The sequence below is a fragment of the Apium graveolens genome, chromosome 2 (genome assembly GCF_009905375.1).
Source record: "Apium graveolens cultivar Ventura chromosome 2, ASM990537v1, whole genome shotgun sequence".
NCBI lineage: Eukaryota > Viridiplantae > Streptophyta > Magnoliopsida > Apiales > Apiaceae > Apium > Apium graveolens.
Window position 1 is genome coordinate 103,423,257 of NC_133648.1, and position 24,151 is coordinate 103,447,407.

The following is a 24,151-nucleotide window of genomic DNA, read 5'->3' on the forward strand; positions in this document are numbered from 1 at the left end:
TTTTTTGCAAACTAATAAGTTAATTACTAAACCGAATTGACTTATATTCTCTGTAAACTTTATTTACTTAAAAGTTATATTAAAAATTTATTAAGTTACATTAAATTAAGTAAAATAACATATATTTACTTTTATTTTGAAAAACTACTAACTGCGAAATAAATTATTAACACGAATTGACTTTTATTCTCTATAAACTTTATTTTCTATTAGTTAGTGACAATCATAGTGTCAGATTACTTTTAAATGGAATAATATTATTTTAAAAATAATTAAGTAATAGCAAATGACTTTAGTAACATTTATTAACTTTTAAACTGGAAATTATTGATTTAACGATCGTATATCTTACTGTCCATTACAACATTTATTAACTTAAAATTAAAAAACATATTTAACAATAACAAATTTATGGGCTGTATTTAGATTATATTAAGTAATATTAAATTAAATTTAATAACATTTATTTACTTTTAAGTTGTAAATTAATTTTTATCGATAATTAGATAATAATAAATAAACTATATTGAAAAAAGTAAATATAAGATAATTATCAAATAATATTAATTAATATTAAATTATCTAAAGAACAGATATTTGGTTCGTAAGATAGAAATACAATTTGTATTACACAAATAAAATTAATATGTTAGATTTCTATATCAAGTAAAACAATGCAAAATTAGAATTATAGTGTAAAATTTCATAACTGATTCAATTCTTTTTAACCACATAACTATTTTTTGCAAGTACTAATTTTAATATTTGATATTAATATATTAATTTTAATTCGTGTTTCGCACAGATTATGAATAATTCTCTACAAATATTAATTCGATATTTTTAGTCTCGAGCCCGTGTTTAGGTTATCAACTATAACTATCTATACTAATAAGTGAAACCATGTTTAGGTTCCAAATCTTCGTACTTACTAAAAAATTATACAACTATTTTTAAAATTTTATGTAATAAAATCTCAACTAACAAAAAATAAATTCTACTCTGTGTAAATTTTATTTTCCTTCAATTTTTATTTGTTGCTGAACATTCAAACGTTAGTTTACTTTAAAATAATTGTATTAGTAAGTTAACATGTCAGATTTGTATAAGTAAATAATTAGGTGCATGTATAACTAGAAATATACGGTGAAATTTTAGAGTTACACTTAATTTCGATTTTTTTTAACTACATATTTTAACATCATTTTATCAATTATATTTAGATCTGTATTTTGCATAGATTATGAGCTTCAATTTTATGCAAATAATAATGTGATACTGTTATTTTTAATTTTGAACCAACCAGTAAACGAGTAAAAACACAATTGTACTGGCGAATCATGAGCTTCATTGTTCAAAATTGTTTGTGAATAAATAAATATTGAATAATCAAAATGTTTAAATATTTATACAAAATTGTTAAACAGTTACAACTTGCAACTAAAAATAAAAACTGTTTGCAAAGAAACAAATATTGTGTAATCAAATTGTCTAAAATATTTAGATATAAAAATAATAACCAGTTACAACTTTACAACTGAAAATAACTTGTGGGAGATGTGTCTGGTTAAATTTACTATTTATTCATGCATAAATAACAAGACTACAGCTTTAAGTCTTCAACCAGAAGAAAATAGCACAGCTATAAAGTAGTAAAGAAATACCTGATATCAGAAGAAGTGAAACTTTGCAGTCTTTTTATGATTTCTACCGTTTCAATTATTTAAAACAGAGAAGAACAGGGGAGTTATATTGAAATCACGAATACCAACCACAAAATACAAGTACTACTAGCTCAACCATCAACTTTCTCAAGTATGAAACAGATGTAGTGAAAAGAAACAATGCTCCACAAATTTATACCCAAAAGAGTTCAACAACAAACAGGCGTCACTAAAGAAATAAAGTAGTATAAGAAATCCTTGCCAAAGGTTGATGTCAGGTTCCAAACCACATTGCAACAGATGACCTGTACATGAGATAGAGCAGCATGATAGAGTTTTAACTGCCCATGACTCTTCCGCAGATCAAGCTGCCCACTGCAGTAACTTGAAGGGACAGTAGAGAATTCCTGCCTTCCTCTCCACTTCTCACCAGGCTTCAGTGTGATGGGTTTTTCTACTGCAGCAGCCTCAACACAAAGCATGTGTTCATATTCATGTCGCCAAGATCGACAATAGCTTTTGCCCTCTTATCCTAAGGATTTCACACAACAGCATCTGGAAGTAATTGGAAGAACTTCCAAAGTTTTAACAAGACGAGGAAGTAGAAAGGAAAAGTTATTTTTAAAAAGCTTTTGCTCAGTATATAACTAAACTTTGATCCCAATTTTGCAATATTAGAATGAGGTAACACAATAGGAGTATTTGAAAGTAAAAAGGCTGATGAGCCTATAGTTAAAACCTAACCACATAGCATGACAAGATAGACTTTCCTTGTGATTGATCTATAACTACAGCAGGATCATCTACCCAAAAAACATTTAAAAAATACAGTCGGATTATCTAGCTCACTCCAGGAAAATACAGCAGGATCATTAATAACAGAAATATGATCAACTTGGTGCAATACTCTTTCCTTTCAGTTGTACATTGTATATTGTACACACTAGGCAAAAGGTAATGTGTGTAGAGTCCAGCTGCATTCCCGTTCCTCAAGAAAATTACAGCTTGAGTATATTTAATATTACACGGTTCAACAATTACGGCTTCAACGTTTCACACAACAAGCTGCTCACCTTTTTCACACACATCAAGCCTGAAGGTTGGCTATAAATAACATAGTTCATTTCAGTTTAAATAGAATAGAAGGAGAGTCTCCTCTGGATAGATAAACATATAGTAGAATGGGTTTGTTTTTGTATTGTAGGTGAGTGTGAGTTATTCCTTCTACATTTAATTCTATTCTTTGTGTTTAATAGAAGAGTTTTTCAAACCCAACAAAGTGGTATCAGAGCTTTGAAGAAGATTCAAGCTTGTACTGTGATTTTTTCTATTTTTTCTTTTGGCCTAATTTTGCTTCAGAAATTCTGTCTAAAGCAAATTAGGTGTATTTTCAATGGAGTCTTCAAGTTCAGAGACGATGATTCGACTTACGCCCACAAATTATAATATGTGGAAGCCAAGAATGAAAGATTTGCTGAATCTGAAAGATTTAGCAGAACCATTGGAAAATAAAGGCGTGAAACCTACCACAACGACGGACGATGTTTGGACAAGAATGAATAAGAAGACTGTGGCGCAAATTCGACAATGGATTGACCACAGTGTCTTTCATCATGTTTCTCAAAAATCCAACGCCTATAAGCTCTGGGAGAAGCTCGAGAGCATGTATCAGGCAAAGACGGCTCGTAATAAACCTTACTAATGAGACGGTTAGTGAACCACAAGTTACGGAGTGGAACGTCTATAACCGAGCACATGAGTCAATTTCAGGATCTTGTGAACCAACTCGGTGCTGCAGAATGGTGTCTTAAAGACGAGGAACAAGCCATATTACTCCTGAGTTCTCTACTTGAAAGTTGGGAGACACTTGTTATTACTCTTAGCAATTCAGCCCCCGGTGGCAAAGTGACAATGGAGATGGTCACGGACGCCCTAATAAACGAAGAAGCCAGGAGGAAAGAAGTTGGCATAGATCACTCTTACGCTCTTGTTTCTGAAAATAGAGGCAGGTACGAAGGTAGAACAAGGGCCCGAGGCAGAAGCAGAGGTAGAGGTCAAAGCAGAGGAAGGTCAATAGAACGAGGGAAGTCCCAAGAAAGAAACAAATATGTTGACTATGCAAGGCGGTTCAACGGAAACTGTAACTATTGCGGTATTTACGGGCACAGGAAGAAAGATTGTCGAAAGATGCTCAGGGAGCAGTCGCAAACCAGTGAGGGTTCCAACAAGGATGCTGGTGAAACCATGGTCACCGTATCATCAGAGATTGCACTTGTGTTATGTGGAGAAGAGACTTGTCTCCATGTAGGAAATCATGACATTGAGTGGGTGATAGATACGGCAGCTTCATTTCACGCCACTCCAAACCGTGACTTATTCGTCACGTATAAATCTGGAAATTTTGGCGCTGTCAAGATGGGTAATACCAGTTTCTCAAACATAATTGGGAGTGGTGATATACATGTGAAAACCAGCATTGGGTGTACACCGATATTAAAGGATGTCCGACATGTTCCTGACCTGAGATTAAATCTTATCTCAGGAGTTGCTCTTGATTGTCATGGATATGAAAGTCAATTCAAAAATGGCTCATGAAAACTATTAAAAGGAGCTATGGTTATTGCAAGAGGACATATGTGCGGTACTCTGTATAAAACTCATGTGAAGAAATATCAGCCGAGTCTCAATACTGTTGAAGAAGCAACATCAATGAACTTGTGGCATAAAAGGTTAGGCCACATGAGTGAGAAAGGTCTGACAACTCTCGCCAAGAAAGATGTTATCTGTTTTACAAAAGGAGTGGTCTTGGATTCCTGTGAGCATTGTCTTTTCGGGAAACAACATAGAGTTTTTTTTTAGTTCCACGAGAAAGCATAGATCAGAGTTATTGAGTTTGGTTCATTCGGATGTATGTGGACCAATTGAAGAAGAATCACTTGGCGGAAGCAGGTATTTTGTGACATTCATTGATGATGCTTCACGAAAGGTTTGGGTTTACTGTCTCAGAACGAAGGATCAAGTGTTCGATCACTTCAAAATATTTCATGCAATGGTTGAAAGAGAGACTGGAAACAAGTTGAAGTGTCTTCGCTCGGATAATGGAGGCGAGTATAGCTCTCGAGAGTTCTCATCATATTGTGCTGAACATGGCATCAAACACGAAAAGACTGTGCCAAGAACCCCACAACATAATAGCGTAGCTGAAAGAATGAATCGCACCATTATTGAGAAAGTCCGGTGCATGCTTAGTATGGCAGGATTACCAAAGCCATATTGGGCCGAAGCTGTGTTGACAACCTGTTATCTAATCAACAGGTCACCATCAGTTCCTTTAGATTTTGAAATTCCAGAAAAGGTATGGACCGGAAAAGACGTCAATTATTCTCACTTAAGAGTATTTGGGTGCAAAGCATTCGTACACATTTCCAAGGATTTGAGGCAGAAGCTTGATTTCAAGGCAAATACATGTATCTTTCTTGGATACGGAGATCCTGAGTTTGGATATAGATTGTGGGATCCAAAAATGAAGAAAGTGATTCGTAGCCGGGATGTAGTGTTCTATGAGAATCAGTTTTATGATTTTAGTTCCGCAACAACTACTGACAAATATTCCAGAAGTTCAGATAATATTATCTCAACACCAGAAGAAAATGACGAGGTGCCTGAAGAAGTCCCGGAAGTTGAACACGAGGAAGAAGACGAGGATTTTGATCAGGGGGAGAGCCAACAGTCAGAAGCATTAGAAAATGATTCATCTTTTGAAAATCAAAGTCCAGAAGTTCGAAGATCCGAACGAGGATTAATTCCATCTAGAAAATATCCAGAGTCTGAATATCTCCTACTTACTGAAGAGGGGGAGCCAGAAATTTTTCAAGAAGCAATATCTCTTGAAAATAAGCAAGCTTGGATGCAAGCAATGCGGGAGGAAATAGAATCTCTACAGAAAAATCGTACATAGGATTTAGTGGAGCTTCCTAAAGGAAAGAAAGCCTTGAAGAATAAATGGGTTTTCAAGATCAAGAAAGATGGCTCTGGAACTGTAATTAAACATAAAGCCCGAATGGTAGTCAAAGGATTTCTTCAAAAGAAAGGAATTGACTTTGGTGAAATATTTTCACCGGTTGTGAAAATGACTTCAATTCGTGTTTTTCTCGGATTAGCAGCTAGTTTGAATCTTGAGCTTGAACAGATGGATGTGAGAACAGCATGTCTTCATGGTGATCTAGATGAAGAAATATACATGGAGCAACCAGAAGGTTTTGAGGTTTCAGGAAAGGAAAATCTTGTCTGCAAGTTGAAGAAAAGTCTGTACGGTCTCAAACAAGCGCCTAGACAGTGGTATAAAAAGTTTGACATATTCATGGGGAGTCAAGGTTACAAAAGAACTAACACAGATCAGTGTGTTTATTTTCAAAGGTTATCAGATGGTAATTTTGTTGCACTGTTATTATATGTCGATGACATGTTGATCGTAGGAAAAGATGCAACAAAAAATAAGCCAGTTGAAGAAGGAGCTCTCCAACTACTTTGATATGAAAGATTTAGGACCAGCTCAACAGATCTTAGGAATGCAAATAGTTCGAGACAGGAAGAACCAAAGGTTATGGCTATCTCAGGAGAAGTATGTTGAACGAGTGATTAAAAGATTCAACATGGATAAAGCCAAACCAGTTAGCATTCCATTAGGAAACCAGTTCCAACTAAGCAAGAAATCCTGCCCCACATCTAAGAAAGAGATAGAGGAAATGTCAAAGATACCTTATTCTTCAGCAATAGGGAGCCTAATGTATGCTATGGTTTGTACGCGACCGGATATTGCTCATGCAGTTGGAACGGTTAGTCGATTTCTTTCAAATCCTGGAAAGGAACACTGGGAGGCTGTTAAGTGGATTCTCAGGTATCTTAAAGGTACAACGAATCTGTGTTTATGCTACGAGGGAGCTAATCCAGTCCTGAAGGGATATACAGATGCAGATATGGCCGGGGATATTGATAGTAGAAAATCTACTTCAGGTTTTCTTTACACTTTTGCAGGGGGGCTGTGTCGCACTATCCACCACAGAGGCTGAATACATTGCAGCAGCTGAAGCCGGAAAAGAAATGTTATGGTTAAAGCGATTTCTCCAGGAGCTGGGTATAAATCAAGATGATTACAAGGTATATTGTGACAGTCAGAGTGCCTTGGACTTGAGCAAAAATTCAATGTACCATTCCCGGACGAAACATATTGACATTCGCTATCACTGGATACGTGAGGTGATTAATAAACAACTGTTGAGACTAGTCAAGATTCACACAAAAGATAATCCCGCAGACATGTCAACTAAAGCGGTTACCCGAGAAAAGATAGGATTATGCCGAGACATAATTGGCATGGATTATAGATGATCGATGGTTCAAGATACAGCTGGACGGGGAGAATTGTAGAGTCCAGCTGCATTCCCGTTCCTCAAGAAAATTACAGCTTGAATACATTTAATATTACACGGTTCAACAATTATGGTTTCAACGTTTCACACAACAAGCTGCTCACCTTTTTCACACACATCAAGCATGAAGGTTGGCTATAAATAACATAGTTCATTTCAGTTTAAATAGAATAGAAGGAGAGTCTCCTCTGGATAGATAAACATATAGTAGAATGGATTTGTTTTTGTATTGTAGGTGAGTGTGAGTTATTCCTTCTACATGTAATTCTATTTTTTGTGTTTAACAGAAGAGTTTTTCAAACCCAACAATGTGTGCATAAGTTTCATAAGTCCGATGTTTGACTAAGGGAGCTTGAAAAAGCAAGTTCTACAGCAAAACATGAAATATATCAAAACCTCCTTCATACTAAAGCCAGGCCCACACGATATCTTCTCGCACTAGTCAAGAACAACTGACACACTGTTGTGAATATTACAATATGCAGCAGAAAGATTGGAATTTTGGAGACTTGGGACTTCAAAAGGAACTAGCAGTAAACTCCAGATCTCAAAAGGATTTTTTTTCATAAGAAACCAATCCATGAATGCCACCTTCAGTTTGTGCAGCTCCAGTTCGAACCTGTTCAGTAAAAAGAAGAAACAACTGACTTTCTAGATGCTTATAGACTAGTAAAAATATTTTCATTTGTTAATCCACTTTCTGTTATATCTTAGTAACTGGTATTTAGATAAGAAAACACAGAAGAAAAACAATGGATTCCACGGAGGGGGTACTTGTGTCAGTAACTTCAATATCTCAAAGAAACCAGTAATGTAGCTTGAAAAAATAAATCTATAAATCATACCTCTAGCCTTAAAACCCCTGATCTTAGAAGACTATGAGCAGATTCAAGAGAACTGGCACCAAGATCCTGAAAACCCTGCTTCACTGCATGCATTGTGTATGGAATAAATCTAGAAACAGAACCTTTGTCTGCAACAGCTCCAACAACCCCCTGAGCAATCTTCAATTTATTTGTGTCGCCCAAGTATCGAGCATCACTTCCTTTAGTCATTGCTTCTAGAGAACCCATGCCTCGATATTTCTTGACACGACGACCATGCTGCCATGGAGAAATTTCATAAACAATTTAGAGTTAACATCCTTTTTTTTTTGCTAAATATTTAGAGTTGACATCCACTGCATATAAATATGGCTGTTAGGCTCACCTGATATTCGTAACTTCCTGGTGCTTCACGGCTTCCAGCCAAGAAGCTTCCCATCATCACAGTGGATGCCCCTAATGTCAAAGCTTTGACAATATGCCCAGAATTCGAAATGCCACCATCAGCAATGATTGGTATACCACTTTGCTCAGCAATGGATGCGACCTTGTAAACAGCAGTTGCCTACAAGTAGAACAAAGGATAATGAGCACAAAGATGTGTAACTATTTACTTGAGTGTGCACCACAAAATTATCAATCAAATCTAATTGGTAATGATCCTCTTTCTTATTTTAAACAACTGTAGTCATAACCATGGCAGCCTAGTGGCCATACTCATATGCAAAAATCCTAAATAACTGGGACACTGGATACCAGGCAACACATATAATCACAGCTATAAACACAATTCCGAATCAAAGTTTTCACATCAGCATTCAACAAAGATAACCATAGTAATACAAGTAAAATGAAACATCAGCTTTGATTAATAATCACAACGTTAACAATATAATCAATCACCTGACCACGCCCAACAGCACACACTTCCTGAGTAGTACAAATAGAACCCGAACCCATCCCAACTCGTAACCCATCAACTCCAGCCTGAATTAAATTATGTGCTTGAGCCATCGTCACCACATTCCCACCAATCAAATCCAACTCCGGATACGTCCTCTTCACATACTTAATCATCTCAATCTGATAAATCGAATTCCCTTGAGAACTATCCAACACAATAACATCAGCCCCAGCCTTTACCAAATGCTCCAACCTCTCCTTATCAGACTCCCTCGTCCCAATCGAGGCCCCAACCAAAAACTCCCCATTTTTCCCCAATGAAGGCAACGCCCCCGTCTTCGGAAACCCCCTAACCCTCTCCACATCACCAACACTAACCAAATCAAAAACCTCCCCATTCTTAACTAAAGGCACAAAATCCAATTTTTTGGCAGCTAAATAACCCGCCACATCATCAAAATCATAAGTCGACGGAACATTAATAACAGACTCAACCATATAATCCGAAACCCTAGCGTCCCTCTTATCACCCAATTTCTCCCAATCGGACTTATACACAACACCTAAAAGTTTCGAGGTTCGAGTCCCGGTCTCCGTAACAAAGACACACGGAGAATCACAAAACTCATCCACCGAAACAATATCATCATTCGGAGACTTAAACACACAGTCATTAACAAACGGAATACGATGAGCTTTCGCAAACTCAACCAAACTGGCCTGCTCAATTGCCGAATTATTGGAGTGCACAATGCCTATCCCGCCAAGAGCCGCCATTGAGACCGCCATAGAAGCCTCGGTAACAGTGTCCATAGGCGAAGCAACACAGGGAATAGAGAGATTGAGATTGCGAGTGAGTTTGGTGGCGAGTTGGACAGAGTCGGTGGGGAAATCGATGTAGTGAGGGAGGAAGATGACGTCATCGTAAGTGTAGGAGAAGCCTTGATTGAAGAGCTTTGTTGCGGGGAAGCCGTCTTCGAAAGTAGTTGCGGCGGCCATTGATGAAGAAAAACTAGGGTTTTGATTGCAGAGAGGGGTTTAGTGTGTGATTGAGTGTGTGTTTTTAATTGGTAAGGAGGGAGAAGAAGAAGACAAATGTGAATTGTGTTTGTGGAGGTGACGTGGAGCTGCGTGGGTTGAGAATTGAGATGTCGAGTGGAGGCTGTCAAACTCAAATTGCTAGTTTAGTACTCCTGTACTGTACTGCGTGTCTATTCATGCTCGGCTTCGAGGTGTTTCGGGGTGTTTTATAACACCATTTTCCATTAGATAGGGTAATAATATTTTGATTCCATTATTTTTAGTTCAATAAAATAATTTCAAATATACTACTGACTGGTTGAACTAACCGCGATGAGAATAATATTGTGAAAATAAAAATAATTTATACTTTTACTCTAATGATTCACTGTACTTTTGGTCATAAGTTCGAACGTCACGAAAGAATTTATGATTATGTGTGCACCCGAACGATAGCGGATGCATACTACTTCCGATTAAAAAGAAAATAATAGCTCATAAGTTCATTTCACAAGCCTAGCTTTAGAACTTTTTTTTAAAAAATTGAAATTATTAGCTCGGGGACTGTTTCATGCATCTTTTCTTACTCTTACTTGATCTTTTAATTTCTGCAAATTAATAATGAAATTAGTTGCATTGAAAATTCAATATATAAGATAACATTATACTATGTGTAGTATTAAATATATTCCATATTATTGTAATATCAAATTTAAAAAATTACAAAAGTTGGTGAAAATCCCAGAATTTAGATCAAGAGATTGTAAGCCCCAACCTAATTTATATTTAAATTTATGTATATTTCATACTATTTTAACATTAAATACTTAAATTTAATTTGTTACATTAGATTTAATCTTTTATAATAAATTATTCTCGTTATAAGTTAGTTAATACTAGAACAAGGTAAGGGACAACCAAGATTTATTGGATAGAATTATTTTTTGACTTGTATTATAAATAATTTGGTAAATAATTGTTAGTTATTATTCAAAATTTTAATCTTCTTTCATACTTCAAAAATTATTAGCCTTATTGCGGGACAAACTTCATTAAACTTTTCTGCACTAAAAATTTAACATTAACATGTATGAAGGCTTTTGTACGTAGGTAGAATTTAAAAGGATCCCGAGAACCCTTTATTTTATCTAAACAAATCGCATTTTCACATTTGATTAATGATTATACAAAAATTTGATACATGAAATTGCATTGTACACTTGGTTATCTAGATTTTTTTTACTCTCCAAATTAGACCCTCGGAGAACATTATCTTTGCAGATTTGTCTATTATATAATAAGTGATTTGCGTACAGTTTTCTTCTTGTTTCATTAGAGATCTAAATACATAATCCCTTAATCTTTTTGTACATATATTGCAAGCCTCGTGTGTTTCTCTCATGTATTAATATAATATTATGTTTTACGTGTATATTGTTTCCAAAGTCTAGATGGCATTATTCTCACTATACACCACATACATTATGGTGGTAGCTGAGCATACAACAACAAAACTCATCCAACTGATTCCACTTACAAGAAAATCCATATTCATGTATCGATATCTATAGAATGTATGTGGCATTTCACAGCGTATAAGAAATTGTCGATTACAAAAAAGGAACAAATAATTAACTAATGTAGAGAAACCCTTATATTCCTGCAAACACGATCTAGTTTTTTTTTTGCATTATATATATATATATATATTTCCATTGATAAATATCAAGAATACAACTCGGAGGATATAGTTTCCTTCATTCATCAGAGTATATCATCTAACTGAAAAACATGCAAGTGCTCCCATAAACTTAGACAATATTGCCCTAATATCCGATAAGATAACCCACAAAAGGCCTCGTTAAAACCCTGCAAGAGTAAAACTCAATGGGAAAAAAACTCAGGAGGGGAAAAATAGTACCCACTAAAAATATATTATATACAAAACTAAGTAAATCAATGTATGATTATTGCGCGGACAATCTCACATATATTCAAAATTATCTTGTAATCTGAGATCTTGGTTGATTATTAAGCTTTAAATCTGATAAAAAAACCTCCATTAAATCTCTTACAACCATCTATTATATTCTGAAAATTCTTCGGATCTGTGGTCCCTGGATAAATGATTGTGTTTTAAACGTTTGATAAGAGGATTAGCCATTAAAACTCTTTTCCGCATCCTGAAAACAAAACAAGTGAACCAGAAAAATATATTAAAATCATATTCGATAAATTATTCAAAAAGGAAAGAAAATAAATAAAATTTAACCTAAGAAAATCTTTAGTTAGACATAAATAAACAAATTTAAATTGGCACTCAATTTTCTCTAAAAAAGCCATATATTTTGCCACCAAAAGATCACCCATAAAAGGTACGAATAAAACCTTCAATCAAGGCACTAATGAACCCAATTAAAGGTAAAAAAAACTTCAATCAAGGCACTGATGATCCAAACATAAAAATGTAACATATTAATCTATGTAAAAAGTAACATATTAATCTATATAAAAGGTAACCCAATAAAATTAAAATTCAGTATAAAAGATAACATATTAATGGCACATTAATAGGATCATTTATTGAAATTAAACAAACCTAAAATCCTAATATAATTACAGAACAAAAAATAATTCTATCAAATATTGATTATAAAACATACCACATATCATTCTTAAACTAAATCACTGGGAAAAAATAGTGACTAAAAAGTGCTAATCATAATCAATTCACAGTCAAATAATGGCATGAAAATTTTCAAAATACTTATCTAAGGTGACACAATAAATTCAAATTTAAAATGTATAAGGGAGTTTATAAATCGCAAATCAACCACTGATACAGCCCTTACAAAATATATCATTTTAGTACAAACTTATCCTCTCGTAGCCTGGTTTTAAAATTAAAAATAAAATTAAAAATGGGTCAAGGGAACACGGACAAACAACATATATAGAAAATCAACTATAATTTAACTATACATGATTTACAATACGACGAAAAGAGGACATGATGAATTTTTAAAAGATGATTGGCTTGAGCTAACAGTGAATCTAATATATGAATCAATACTCTACAGGACAAAGAAAGAACATAGAGAGGTAAAACACCAAAACAAATTAGTTTTACGACATTAACACCACCTCGATTTTTGATGTAAACTGATTCAAGCCATGTAGACAAGACCAAACAGAATGAAGAAAATTAAGAGAAAATAAAAACTCATTAATACGGTGAAAACAAGCAAAATACCATATACGTTAACAAATTTAGAAGATTGTAAAGTAATATAAATTGATTATATATAATTAGTTCATGTACTCACCTGCACCATTATAAACTAGTTTGAAAATTGTTAAGGAGAGATACAAGAGTAGGCGAAACTCACCGAATTTCAGGATCTAGTTTTGAAATGTAAGGGGGATGATACTTGAAAACCATGAAAATCGCCAAAACATTGCCTATGAAGCGTTAATACTCGCAAGAAAATTAAAATAGCACCTAGTGGACATAACTAGGGGCAATGGTTAGTTTATAATATTAAGAAATATCTCATAAACACAGAAGAATCATTTTTTTTGTAACTTGAATACATATTTTTACTACCAAGTAACATAGTCATGACATTAAAAAGTCTTCACTGTAACCGAGTAAACAGAGTAGACAACAATAACACAGGGGACACAACCTTTCAGAATTCATTTTAAAGCAAGAGCAAACTGAAAGTGCTCATATAATTTTTTTTCTCAACAAAGCATAAACTATATTAAAACTATTGCTAAATAAATTATCATTACCTAAATAAAATCTATGCACAGAAGTCACAAATTTTTTCACGACAGGTAAAAGAAACACTAATTTTAAATCAAATGACTTTTAAATAAATAGTCATCATCTTGGATTTTTTTATGTTTGTTGAGCACAATTTTGACACTCCTGTATTCTCGCGACATCCTTCTACGAGAACTATCTTTCCTTGTATATAATTCATCATTACAATGCTGGCATAAGTACAAACTCAATTTATTTAATAGAGAAAGCTATACTCTGTTGAGGGATCACATAAAAATTTCTTAATATATACATGTTGAAGTCAGTATTAGATATTCCGTCAACTAACTATATGTACCAAACACCAAAATTATGTAATATTTTGGTGTCTGTTGTTTAACTAATTATGTCATGACTCATGATAACCATAAACAAACTCATAAGCTGCATTTACATGTACAACCGCTAAATAAAAATATGAAACGAAGTGTCCAACCTGGCAGTAGTGACTGTTCATGGCCCATTTAGGATCTGGATCCGAAACGTTTAACCGTGCACAAGAATTTGAAAAGTATTGTAATCCACCTAAATGTCTATCAACTTTGGATACTTCTTAAAATGATAATAATAGTGGATTTCAGAGAATAAAGAGCTTAAACATTGTTTCAACTTACAGCCTAAAATGTCATTTCACTTTTATGCCCAATATCAATATAACTTTACAAATTTAGTAATGTTAGGTAATGAATTACACACAGGGGGGTGAATGTGTTTTAGTATTTTTATGCTTTTTTAAACTGTTTTGGTTTTGAACAAAGTAAATCAAATCTTGTAGTAAGATGTGTTATAACATAAATTAAACATGCAGCTATGAATAACACAGATTTTCAAAACTCACTTAATTTTATATTAAAATTAAGAATGTTTTGGTACAAAATTTCTAGGTTCTTTGTTGTTAAAGAGCTTAGCTTCAATCTTGAGAGAATACAAGAATTTCTGATGTAATTGTTACTTCTAACAAAGGACCGGTGTTAACTTTATATCATAGTTAACTACTGGTTTACACAGTGTACAATAAGAAATGCTAGTTACTTTAGTAAATTGTCACTTTGTTAGGCACAAAATATGCGCTAATAATTCACGCAAGTATACGCGTTTGCAAATAATATAGAATAATTTCTAGTTCGTTCCCACAGAGACTCAGACTAATTATGTTCAATTACCACTTACTCACCAATGTATGATTACTTCTCAATGTTAAGACAATAACACGTAGAATTGATTACCTAATTATTAACTATAATTAACTACGAGAATTAAACATTAAATTGACACTTGAATTAACAATATTAAACACACATGAGATCATAACTTCATTATTACTCCCTTCAATAGTTATTGTTATTACCCTTAGCATGTAACGGTGATGATATTAATCGAACAACACGAAACTGATTTAAGCCAACTTTCGTTGTACTAATACCATTCTACCAAACATCCACAATTAAGATAGAAGTTGAATAGACATCAATTATGTTGAGACCCTATATGTCTACAGAATTTGACAACATAACGATTTAAGCACAAGTTATTCCTTATGATTACACAGGATAAGTAAAACGGTTAGAGTTATCCACTAATGATGCATACACATACATGAACCTATGCTAGCATGGTAAGTTCTAAACCTCAAGATCCACTGTCACTTCACAAGAGATTAACACCCTATCTTATATATTCGCGACGCACATAAGATGAATAAGCACAACCGATACTAGATATCATACAATCATTACACACTAAGGTATTAAACAACTAACTAAAGAATTCCATAGTAAATCCGTTACGACCCCATGATCATGATTAGCCCATGATTGAACTCATCGTCACCATGGGTTCATATGAAAACCTGATAATAACACACGAGAATAACTAATAAAACTACTTATTAAAACCAGAGTACGTCATAAGAGTAATAAGGTTCAAAGTAAAAAAAACTAGCATCCACTGATACAACGAATAAAAGAATCACAAGAAAACTATGCTTCCTCTTCTTCGTTGTGATGTGCAACGGTCTTCTTCCTTCTCTCCTTGCTCCTCGATTGATACCACGATTCTCTACACGTGAAACGTCTCTGAAAACTACTTATATAGAAGCCCCACAAGTCCCAGCTATCTCAGAAGTCGGAAGTCCAACAGAATCAGGAGTCTAAAAATCAGTATCTTATTTTACGACCCTGAGCGGCCGCCCAGCAATCCTGAGCGGGCGCCCAGCTTCCTGAGCGGCCGCCCAGCCAGGCTGAGCGGGCGCCCAGCACCTCACTGAAAAATTAATTAACTTGCTCCCATTTTCTGCTGCTCCTAACTTCCCACTTGCAATGCCAAGCACATATTTAGGCTTATTCCTGAAATCTCCGCTCAAACACAAGTAATACCCTGAAATGCACAAACACTAGAAAAACGCATCAAATACACAAAATACTTGATTTCAAGACATCAATTCAAGCCATTATAAGACGTTCTAAGTGGTATAAAATGCCACTTATCACACCCCCAAACTTAAATCGATGTTTGTCCTCAAGCGTCACAGACTCAAAAATAAAACAAAAACATGCATGAATGCAATCTATATGAAATGCAACGATCCCCCTTACAACGACTAAACCAACCAACTCATAACATCTCAACAAATGCAATTAGGTGAATAAAGATCAATCAAATCATGCAAACTAACATACAACCAGAAATGTGGTGTGTGCGGATGCTTAACAGATATGCTTCGAAACTAGATCAATTATAATAACTCGAATATCCTCAAGGCAATCACATGATTATACGAAGAATAAATTCTAGGCACAAAATGACTTATAACACTTCAAGATTACTGGAGCTTATTACAGAATCATGCCTTTATTCAACACAACAACAAATGCTTATTTGACCGTGCAATGAGTGAGGTCCACAAAAGACTTATACAATGGCATCCATTTAGCGAGCGTTAGGTTAACGGATCCCAGACTATAAAAGCCTTAGGTCACTAGGCACAAAGTCCCCTAAGAACTTAATAATTCGAATACCAAAAAGCCCACTCGTGATCAATTATGCATTAACTATTTATTTTTTCTCTTTTTTTTTCTATTTTTTTTCAAATTTCTGAGCAAGTGCGTTTCGCTCCATCTTGCTCAACCCTAGACTACTCGCATAAAAATACGAGCCGGCTACTAGCCATTTGACGTCTAGCCACAATTAGCAATGAATTCCAATTTTTACTCCAATTTTTTTCTTTTCACGCCTTTTATCATTAAGAACCTATTATAAATTCTAAGCATAATCAATAGATTAACCTCAAAAACCATCAAACCATGACAACAATCTAGTCCTTAAGAATACTCTAAGACTTAGTGAAATTACAAGTATTTCTAGCATGCATGTCATCCTACAAGACTCAACATCACTCTAACGCTGTCACTACACTCGCATCAATATCACAAATCAATTGGTAAAGCAACACAAAAGGGATCATGGTATATGCATGAGCTAAATGACATGAAAAATAAAGCTATAAAATAAAATTAAAAAAAAACTATATGGCAAAAATATGCAATTATATGCAACTACATGACACACACACACAAATATTTCTTAACTACCACCCTCAAACTTAAAATCTTCACTGTCCCCAGTGAAGGTAGTAGAAAGAAACACAGGGTATACCTACTCAGAGAAATCATCATCATCACCCTCAGAGGGTGGAGTATCAGGAGGCGGATAAGCAGAGTCCTCACCAAAAACGTGCCACTGGATGTCAGCTCCAAGGCCTCTGAAAGCAGTCCCAAGTGCAAGGGTGAGCTCCTAAGCGAAACTACTCTACGACTCATACATCGCATCCATCCTCCTCGACAACCTCCTATACTGGGCATCAGCCATCCCAGCACCCTCCTGAGCTCTAGAAGAGCCTACCTCATCATGACCTGGCCTAGCCATGGTAGCACCAGCTGCTGGACGTCCTCCTAGAAGACGATAACCCAACCCATGCTCCTCGGGCTCTCCACCCGTCCACTCCTGCATCGCATTCAGAGTCGCTGAATCAATAGGAGCGGCCGACATCTACAAATGCTCGTGAGAAGGCCAATGAACTCCCATTGCTCGGCATAGCTTCGTGACAGTAGATGCATAAGGGATGTTCATGTGCTTCACTCCCCTCAAAAACTTCAGAATCCCTTGGTAGATGAACTCACCAAGGTCCACACAATACTCCTCATTCAAAATACCCCATAACAACCTTGCTCGCTCAAATGTAACCTCATGTGCATGTGAAGTATGCAAAATATTAGCGCAAATAAAGGCATTCCATGCAAGGGCATACCTATTCATCGTAATCGCCGGAAAAGAACGATACTCGTTAGTTCCAATCTTGAACTTCCAAACCATGCCCGGCTGACAGAGAGTAGCACAAATCAAATCCAAATCAAACTCCTCGGAGGGCTTCTCATTCCAATTATCCTCTGTGGGCTTCCGTTGTCGCTGTCCAATCACACGGTGAATCGCCTCCGGATGATAATCCACAGTAAGCCCACGAACTACAGTAAACCCATTATTTTCTGCCTTTGCGTTCGCATAAAACTCGCGAACCACGCTCATCGGAACCGCCTCCGGCGACTTACAAAAAGAAATCCACCCCTTTTCAGCAATCATCGACAATAACTCACCATCCCTCCCCGATGGTAAGAATCCCCTCTCCTTCAGAATCGGCTTAGCCAAAAGCCTAGTATACTCCTCCTCAATAGCCCCATCAAATAAACGAGGTCTCGCAGCAGTTCTCCTTGAAGAATCAGCAGTAGGAACGGTGCTGCTGCTATCAATAGTTCGTGATCTCTTGGGTGCCATTGAAACTGAGAAAAAGTGTTTAAAAGTTGTGTTTTTGAATATGAGAGAGAGTTTTAAGCTTGAAAGTATATGGGAGAGTATATGGAGGAGTTGTATGTATATATAGGGTAGGGATTAGGGTTAGAAATTGATTAGGAGTGGGGTTTGAGGGAGAAAACGTGGGTTAATGGGAAAAGAATTCGTGTGTTGTGGGTTTGTGTTTTTATTTTGAATTTTGCTGATTTTATTTTTATTTTTATAAGGCTAAAAAAAATTCAGACAGCCGGGGGCTGAGCGGCCGCTCAGCAAAGCTGCGCGGGCGCCCAGCATCCTGAGCGGCCACCCAGCAGAGCTGAGCGGGCGCCTAGAGGGTGTCTGGATAAAAAATTTCTTGCCCAATTTTTTTGTGTTTTGGATAGGTTACTGACTTCTAAGGGTTCCTATAATAACAAATCTTGGGTTGCCTCCCAAGAAGCGCTCCTTTTATGTCATTAGCTTGACTTAGAGTACCTTGCTCAAGTTGACAATAAAACGGCACTAACCACTTCCCGGTTTGCCGTGTCCCCATAGTAATGCTTCAATCGCTGACCATTAACCTTGAATGCTTGGCCCGGATCATTCTCAAAAATCTCCACCGCTCCATGTGGAAACACAGTTTTGACAATAAAAGGTCTAGACCACCTTGATTTCAACTTTCCTGGAAAAAGTCGGAGTCGAGAGTTGAATAAAAGAACTTGCTGCCCCGGCACAAATGACTTAGGATATAGCTTCCTGTCGTGCCACCTTTTCACTTTTTCCTTGTACATTTTGTTGTTCTCGTACGCTTGGAGTCGAAATTTATCAAGTTCATTTAACTGAAGCATTCGCTTCTTTCCAGCTGCATCTAGATCAAGGTTCAACTTCTTCGACGCCCAATAAGCCTTATGCTCAAGCTCCGCAGGTAAATGACATCCCTTACCATAAACAAGTTAAAACGGGGACATCTCAAGTGGAGTCTTGTATGCTATTTTATAAGCCCAAACAGCTTCATCGAGCTTTGAAGACCAATCCTTCCTTGACGGATAAACAACTTTCTCTAGAATGTGCTTGATCTCTCTATTAGACACTTCAGCTTGACCAATCATTTGTGGAGGATAGGCAATAGCAACACGATGATTCACATTGTAGCGCTGCATCATAGAAGTGAACTTACGGTTGCAGAAATGCGACCCCTCATCACTTATGATTACTCGTGGCGTTCCAAACCTTGTGAAAATCTGCTTATGAAGAAAATTCAACACTACCTTTGCATCATTTGTCGGTAGAACATTGACTTCTACCCATTTTGAGACATAATCGACTACCAGCAAGATGTACTGATTATTGCAGGACAAGAAAAATGGTCCCATGAAATCGATTCCCCAAACATCAAAGACCTCGACTTCAAGCATCATATTTAACGACATCTCATCCTTCCTCGTAAGATTACCCACTCTTTGGCAACGATCACACCTTAAAACGAACTGATGTGCATCCTTAAACAAAGTAGGCCAGAAAAAACCTGCTTGCAGAATACGAGCTGCTGTCTTTTCACCACCATAATGTCCACCATAAACTGTGGAATGACAGTCTCGTAATATCCCCTCTGTCTCACAGAATGGGATACATCTCCTGATGATCTGGTCAGCTCCTTGTCTAAACAAATATGGTTCATTCCACATGTACCACTTCACCTCATGCAGAAACTTCTTCTTTTGAGCTGTATTCATATTAGGAGGCATTATATTACTGACAAGATAGTTCACGATATCTGCGAACCATGGCTCTTCCTCCTGAACTGCGAATAACTGCTCATCCGAAAAAGATTCATTGATCAATGTCTTATCATGTGAAGTAGAATCGGGATTCTCCAATCTAGAGAGATGGTCAGCTACTTGATTCTCAGTACCTTTTCGATCCTTGATATTTAACTCAAATTCCTGTAGCAAGAGCATCCAACGAATAAGTCTAGGTTTCGAATCCTTCTTTCAGACCAAATAGCGAATGGCAGCATGATCAGTGAATACTGTTACCTTTGTCCCAAGCAGATAAGATCAAAATTTTTCGAAACCAAAGACTATAGCCAAGAGCTCCTTCTCAGTAGTGGTGTAGTTCATTTGAGCTCCATTTAGAGTCTTACTGGCATAGTAGACCACATGAAAAAGATTATTCTTGCGCTGCCCAAGAACTGCTCCCACCGCATAATCACTCGCATCACACATCATCTCAAAAGGGTCTGTCCAATCAGGTGCCGTAATAACTGGTGCAGTTATCAAACTCTTCTTGAGAGTCTCGAATGCCTCCAAGCATTCATCATCAAATTTTAAAGGCACATCCTTCTCGAGCAAGTTGCACAATGACTTAGATATCTTCGAGAAGTCCTTAATGAAACGACGATAAAAACCCGCATGACCAAGAAAACTACGGATTCCTTTCACAGAAATAGGTGGTGGAGGATTTTCAATGACTCCCACCTTGGCTTTGTCCACCTGAAGACCCTTGCTAGAGACCTTATGCCCAAGAATAATGCCTTCACGCACAATAAAGTGAAATTTTTCCCAATTGAGCACCAAATTAGTTTCCACACACCTTTTGAGCACCGCACGAAGATTATTCAAACATTCATCATACGAATTTCCAAAGACGGAGAAGTCTTCCATGAACACTTCGACATTATTTCCAATCATATCAGAGAATATAGCCATCATACATCTCTGAAAAGTGGCAGGTGCGCCACATAAGCCAAACGAAACTCTGCGAAAAGCAAACGTGCCAAATGGACAAGTGAAGGTAGTCTTTTCTTGATCCTCTGGTGCAATGCAAATCTGATTATACCCCGAATAGCCATCCATAAGACAATAATACTCATGACCGGCCAACCTGTCAAACATCTGATCAATAAATGGAAGAGGGAAGTGATCCTTTCTCGTGGCCTTGTTCAACTTTCTGTAATCCATGCATGCCCTCCATCCTGTGACTGTTCGAGTGGGGATGAGCTCATTCTTCTCATTTGCTACCACAGTTATACCTCCTTTCTTAGGTACACATTGCACGGGGCTCACCCAAGAACTGTCATAAATAGGATATATGATTCCTGCATCTAGCCACTTCAGAATTTCTTTCTTCACGACTTCTTTCATGATAGGATTAAGTCGTCGTTGTTGCTCACCAGTCGGCTTACTACCTTCCTATAGCAGAATTTTATGCATGCAGTACGAAGGGCTGATCCCTTTGATATCTGCTATAGTCCATCCGATTGCCGATTTGAATTCTCTCAAGATTCTCAAAAGCTTATCCTCTTCACGACCTGAAAGGTCAGATGCAATAATAACAGGCAAAGTAGATGCATCACCTAAAAAGGCATACCTCAAGTGTTCAGGCAATGGTTTAAGCTCCAAAGTAGGTGCTTCCTCAATAGATGGTTTGAGCTTTCCTTCAGTATTCTTGAGATGAAAAGTACCAAGAGATTCAAATGGCATGTCTAGCTTTCACCTCCAAGGAGAAGCATTTAGATATTATAGTTGCTCATTGCCATCCTCATCATCACTGTCAAACTCCCCCACTAAGGTTTTCTCTAATGCATCAGACATTAGCATATGATCAAGTTCTGAAGTTACCGCAGAATCAATCAGATCCACTTTTAAGCACTCCTCGTCTTCTGTAGGGAATTTCATCGCCTTGAATACATTGAATGTCACATCCTGATCCTGCACCCTCATAGTAAGTTCACCTTTCTGCACATCTATCAAGGTACGGCCTGTAGCCAAGAAAGGTCTTCCCAAGATTATGGGGATCTTCTTATCTTCCTTGAAATCCAAAATGACAAAGTCTGCAGGGAAGAAGAGCTTATCCACCTTTACTAACACGTCCTCCTCTATGCCTCGTGGATATGTAATAGACCGATCAGCCAATTGTAGAGACATGTAGGTGGGCTTTGGATCAGGAAAATTCAACTTTTTGAAGATAGACAATGGCATCAGATTGATGCTGGCTCCCAAATTGCACAGGCATTTGTCAAAAGATAACTTGCCAATGGTGCAAGGAATGGTGAAGTTACCTGGATCTTTAAGCTTTGGAGGTAATTTTTGTTGTAGCACAACACTGCACTCTTCTGTTAGAGCAACGGTCTCAAGGTCATCCAGTTTTACCTTCCTTGAAAGAATACTCTTCATGAATTTTGCATAACTAGGCATTTGTTCCAGAGCCTCAGTGAAAGGTATGTTGATGTGAAGTTTCTTGAACACCTCCAGAAACTTACCGAACTGCTTATCCAGCTTTTGTTGTTGCAATCTCTTAGGGAAAGGTGGTGGAGGATAGAGTTGTTTCTCCCCTGTATTACCCTCAGGCAGAGTGTGTTCAACAGTAGTCTTCCTTGGTTCCGCCGCTTTCTCCTTTTGCTTCTCTTCTTCATCAACAACTTCAGCTTCTCCGTCTTTCACTTTTTCAGCATCAGCAACTTTTCCAGACCTTAAGGTAATAGCTCTAACTTGCTCTTTAGCTTCCTTCCTGCCTGACACTTCAATATCACTGGGAAGTGTGCAAGGTTGACGATTGAGCACTGCATTGGCTATTTAACCGATTTGATTTTCCAAGGTCTTGATAGAAATAACCTGACTTTTGCACAACAGCTTGAGTTCCTCGAAATCAGCACTAGAAGGTGGAGCAGCACCTCCTTGTTGAGGATATGATTGCCTTTGAGCATAATATTGTGGTTGCTGGAATTCAGGTGGATTAAACTGTTTACTTACGCCTTGCTGATATGGTTGCTGAATAGCATTCTGAGTATTGCTCCAGCTGAAATTGGGATGATTTCTGTTGTTAAGATGATAAGTTACCGGCACAGGCTGCTGCGGTCGCTGATAATTGTTCACATATTGAACATATTCATTAACAAGAGAACAATGATTCGTAGCATGAGAACCTGCACAAAGTTCACAGACCATAGCTATCTGATTGACTCCATAGGTGGCTAAAGAATCGACCTTCAAAGACAGCGCTTGGAGCTGCGCTGCAATAGCTGTAGCTGTATCAACTTCCAGAATACCTGCTACCTTCCCAGACATCATCCTTTGAGTTGGGTTTTGATGCTCATTTGTAGTCATAGTTTCAATAAGATTGTAAGCCTCAGTATAGCTTTTGGCCCACAAGGCGCCTCCAGCTGCTGCATCGAGCATGGGCCGAGATTGGGCCCCCAAACCATTATAGAAACCAGTGATTACCATCCAGTCAGGCATACCATGATGTGGACACTTTCTCAACATCTCCTTGTAGCGCTCCCAAGCTTCGCACATAGATTCTGTTGGTTGCTGCGCAAACTGAGTAAGAGCACTCCTCATAGCTGCAGTCTTCGCCATTGGATAGAACTTCACCAGAAACTTTTGCGCAAGATCTTGCCAAGTAGTGATGGACCCAGCTGATTCAGAATGTAACCAGTCCTTAGCTTTATCCCTTAGAGAGAATGGGAAAAGCCTCAGCTTGATAGCCTCATCAGTCACACCATTATATTTGAAAGTACTACAGATTTCGACAAAATTCCTGATGTGCATATTGGGGTCTTCAGTAGCAGCACCTCCGAAAGAAACATAATTATGCACCATCTGAATAGTGCCCGGCTTGATTTCAAAAGTGTTGGCCTGAATAGCCGGATGAAGGATG

At 37.0% G+C, this 24,151-nt stretch overlaps 1 protein-coding gene and 1 non-coding gene across 2 annotated transcripts; one reads left to right on the forward strand and one right to left on the reverse strand.

Annotated features, from left to right (window-relative positions):
• Window positions 1-7,385: 7,385 nt before the first annotated feature.
• LOC141707705 (inosine-5'-monophosphate dehydrogenase 2-like) lies at window positions 7,386-10,040 on the reverse strand. Its single transcript, XM_074511032.1, has 4 exons — window positions 8,821-10,040; window positions 8,303-8,482; window positions 7,939-8,196; window positions 7,386-7,712 (listed from the first exon to the last, which is right to left on the reverse strand). The coding sequence occupies exons 1-4, from the start codon at window positions 9,817-9,819 to the stop codon at window positions 7,641-7,643; spliced, it is 1,509 nt and encodes a 502-aa protein (XP_074367133.1). The 5' UTR covers window positions 9,820-10,040; the 3' UTR covers window positions 7,386-7,640.
• A 13,688-nt stretch (window positions 10,041-23,728) lies between these two features.
• On the forward strand, window positions 23,729-23,835 carry LOC141709882 (small nucleolar RNA R71). The gene has a single exon (XR_012570436.1). It is a non-coding gene; the product is annotated as a small nucleolar RNA R71 (small nucleolar RNA).
• The last annotated feature ends 316 nt before the right edge of the window (window positions 23,836-24,151 follow it).

What these genes read in the sequence shown, in the direction of transcription:
- LOC141707705 (XM_074511032.1), bottom strand. Translation starts at nt 9,819, where the DNA reads ATGGCCGCCGCAACTACTTTCGAAGACGGCTTCCCCGCAACAAAGCTC. An exon ending in CAGGAAGTTACGAATATCAG is followed by an intron (nt 8,197 to 8,302) that starts GTGAGCCTAACA and finishes TCTCCATGGCAG; the next exon opens with CATGGTCGTCGTGTCAAGAA. An exon ending in CAGGGGTTTTAAGGCTAGAG is followed by an intron (nt 7,713 to 7,938) that starts GTATGATTTATA and finishes TTTACTGAACAG; the next exon opens with GTTCGAACTGGAGCTGCACA.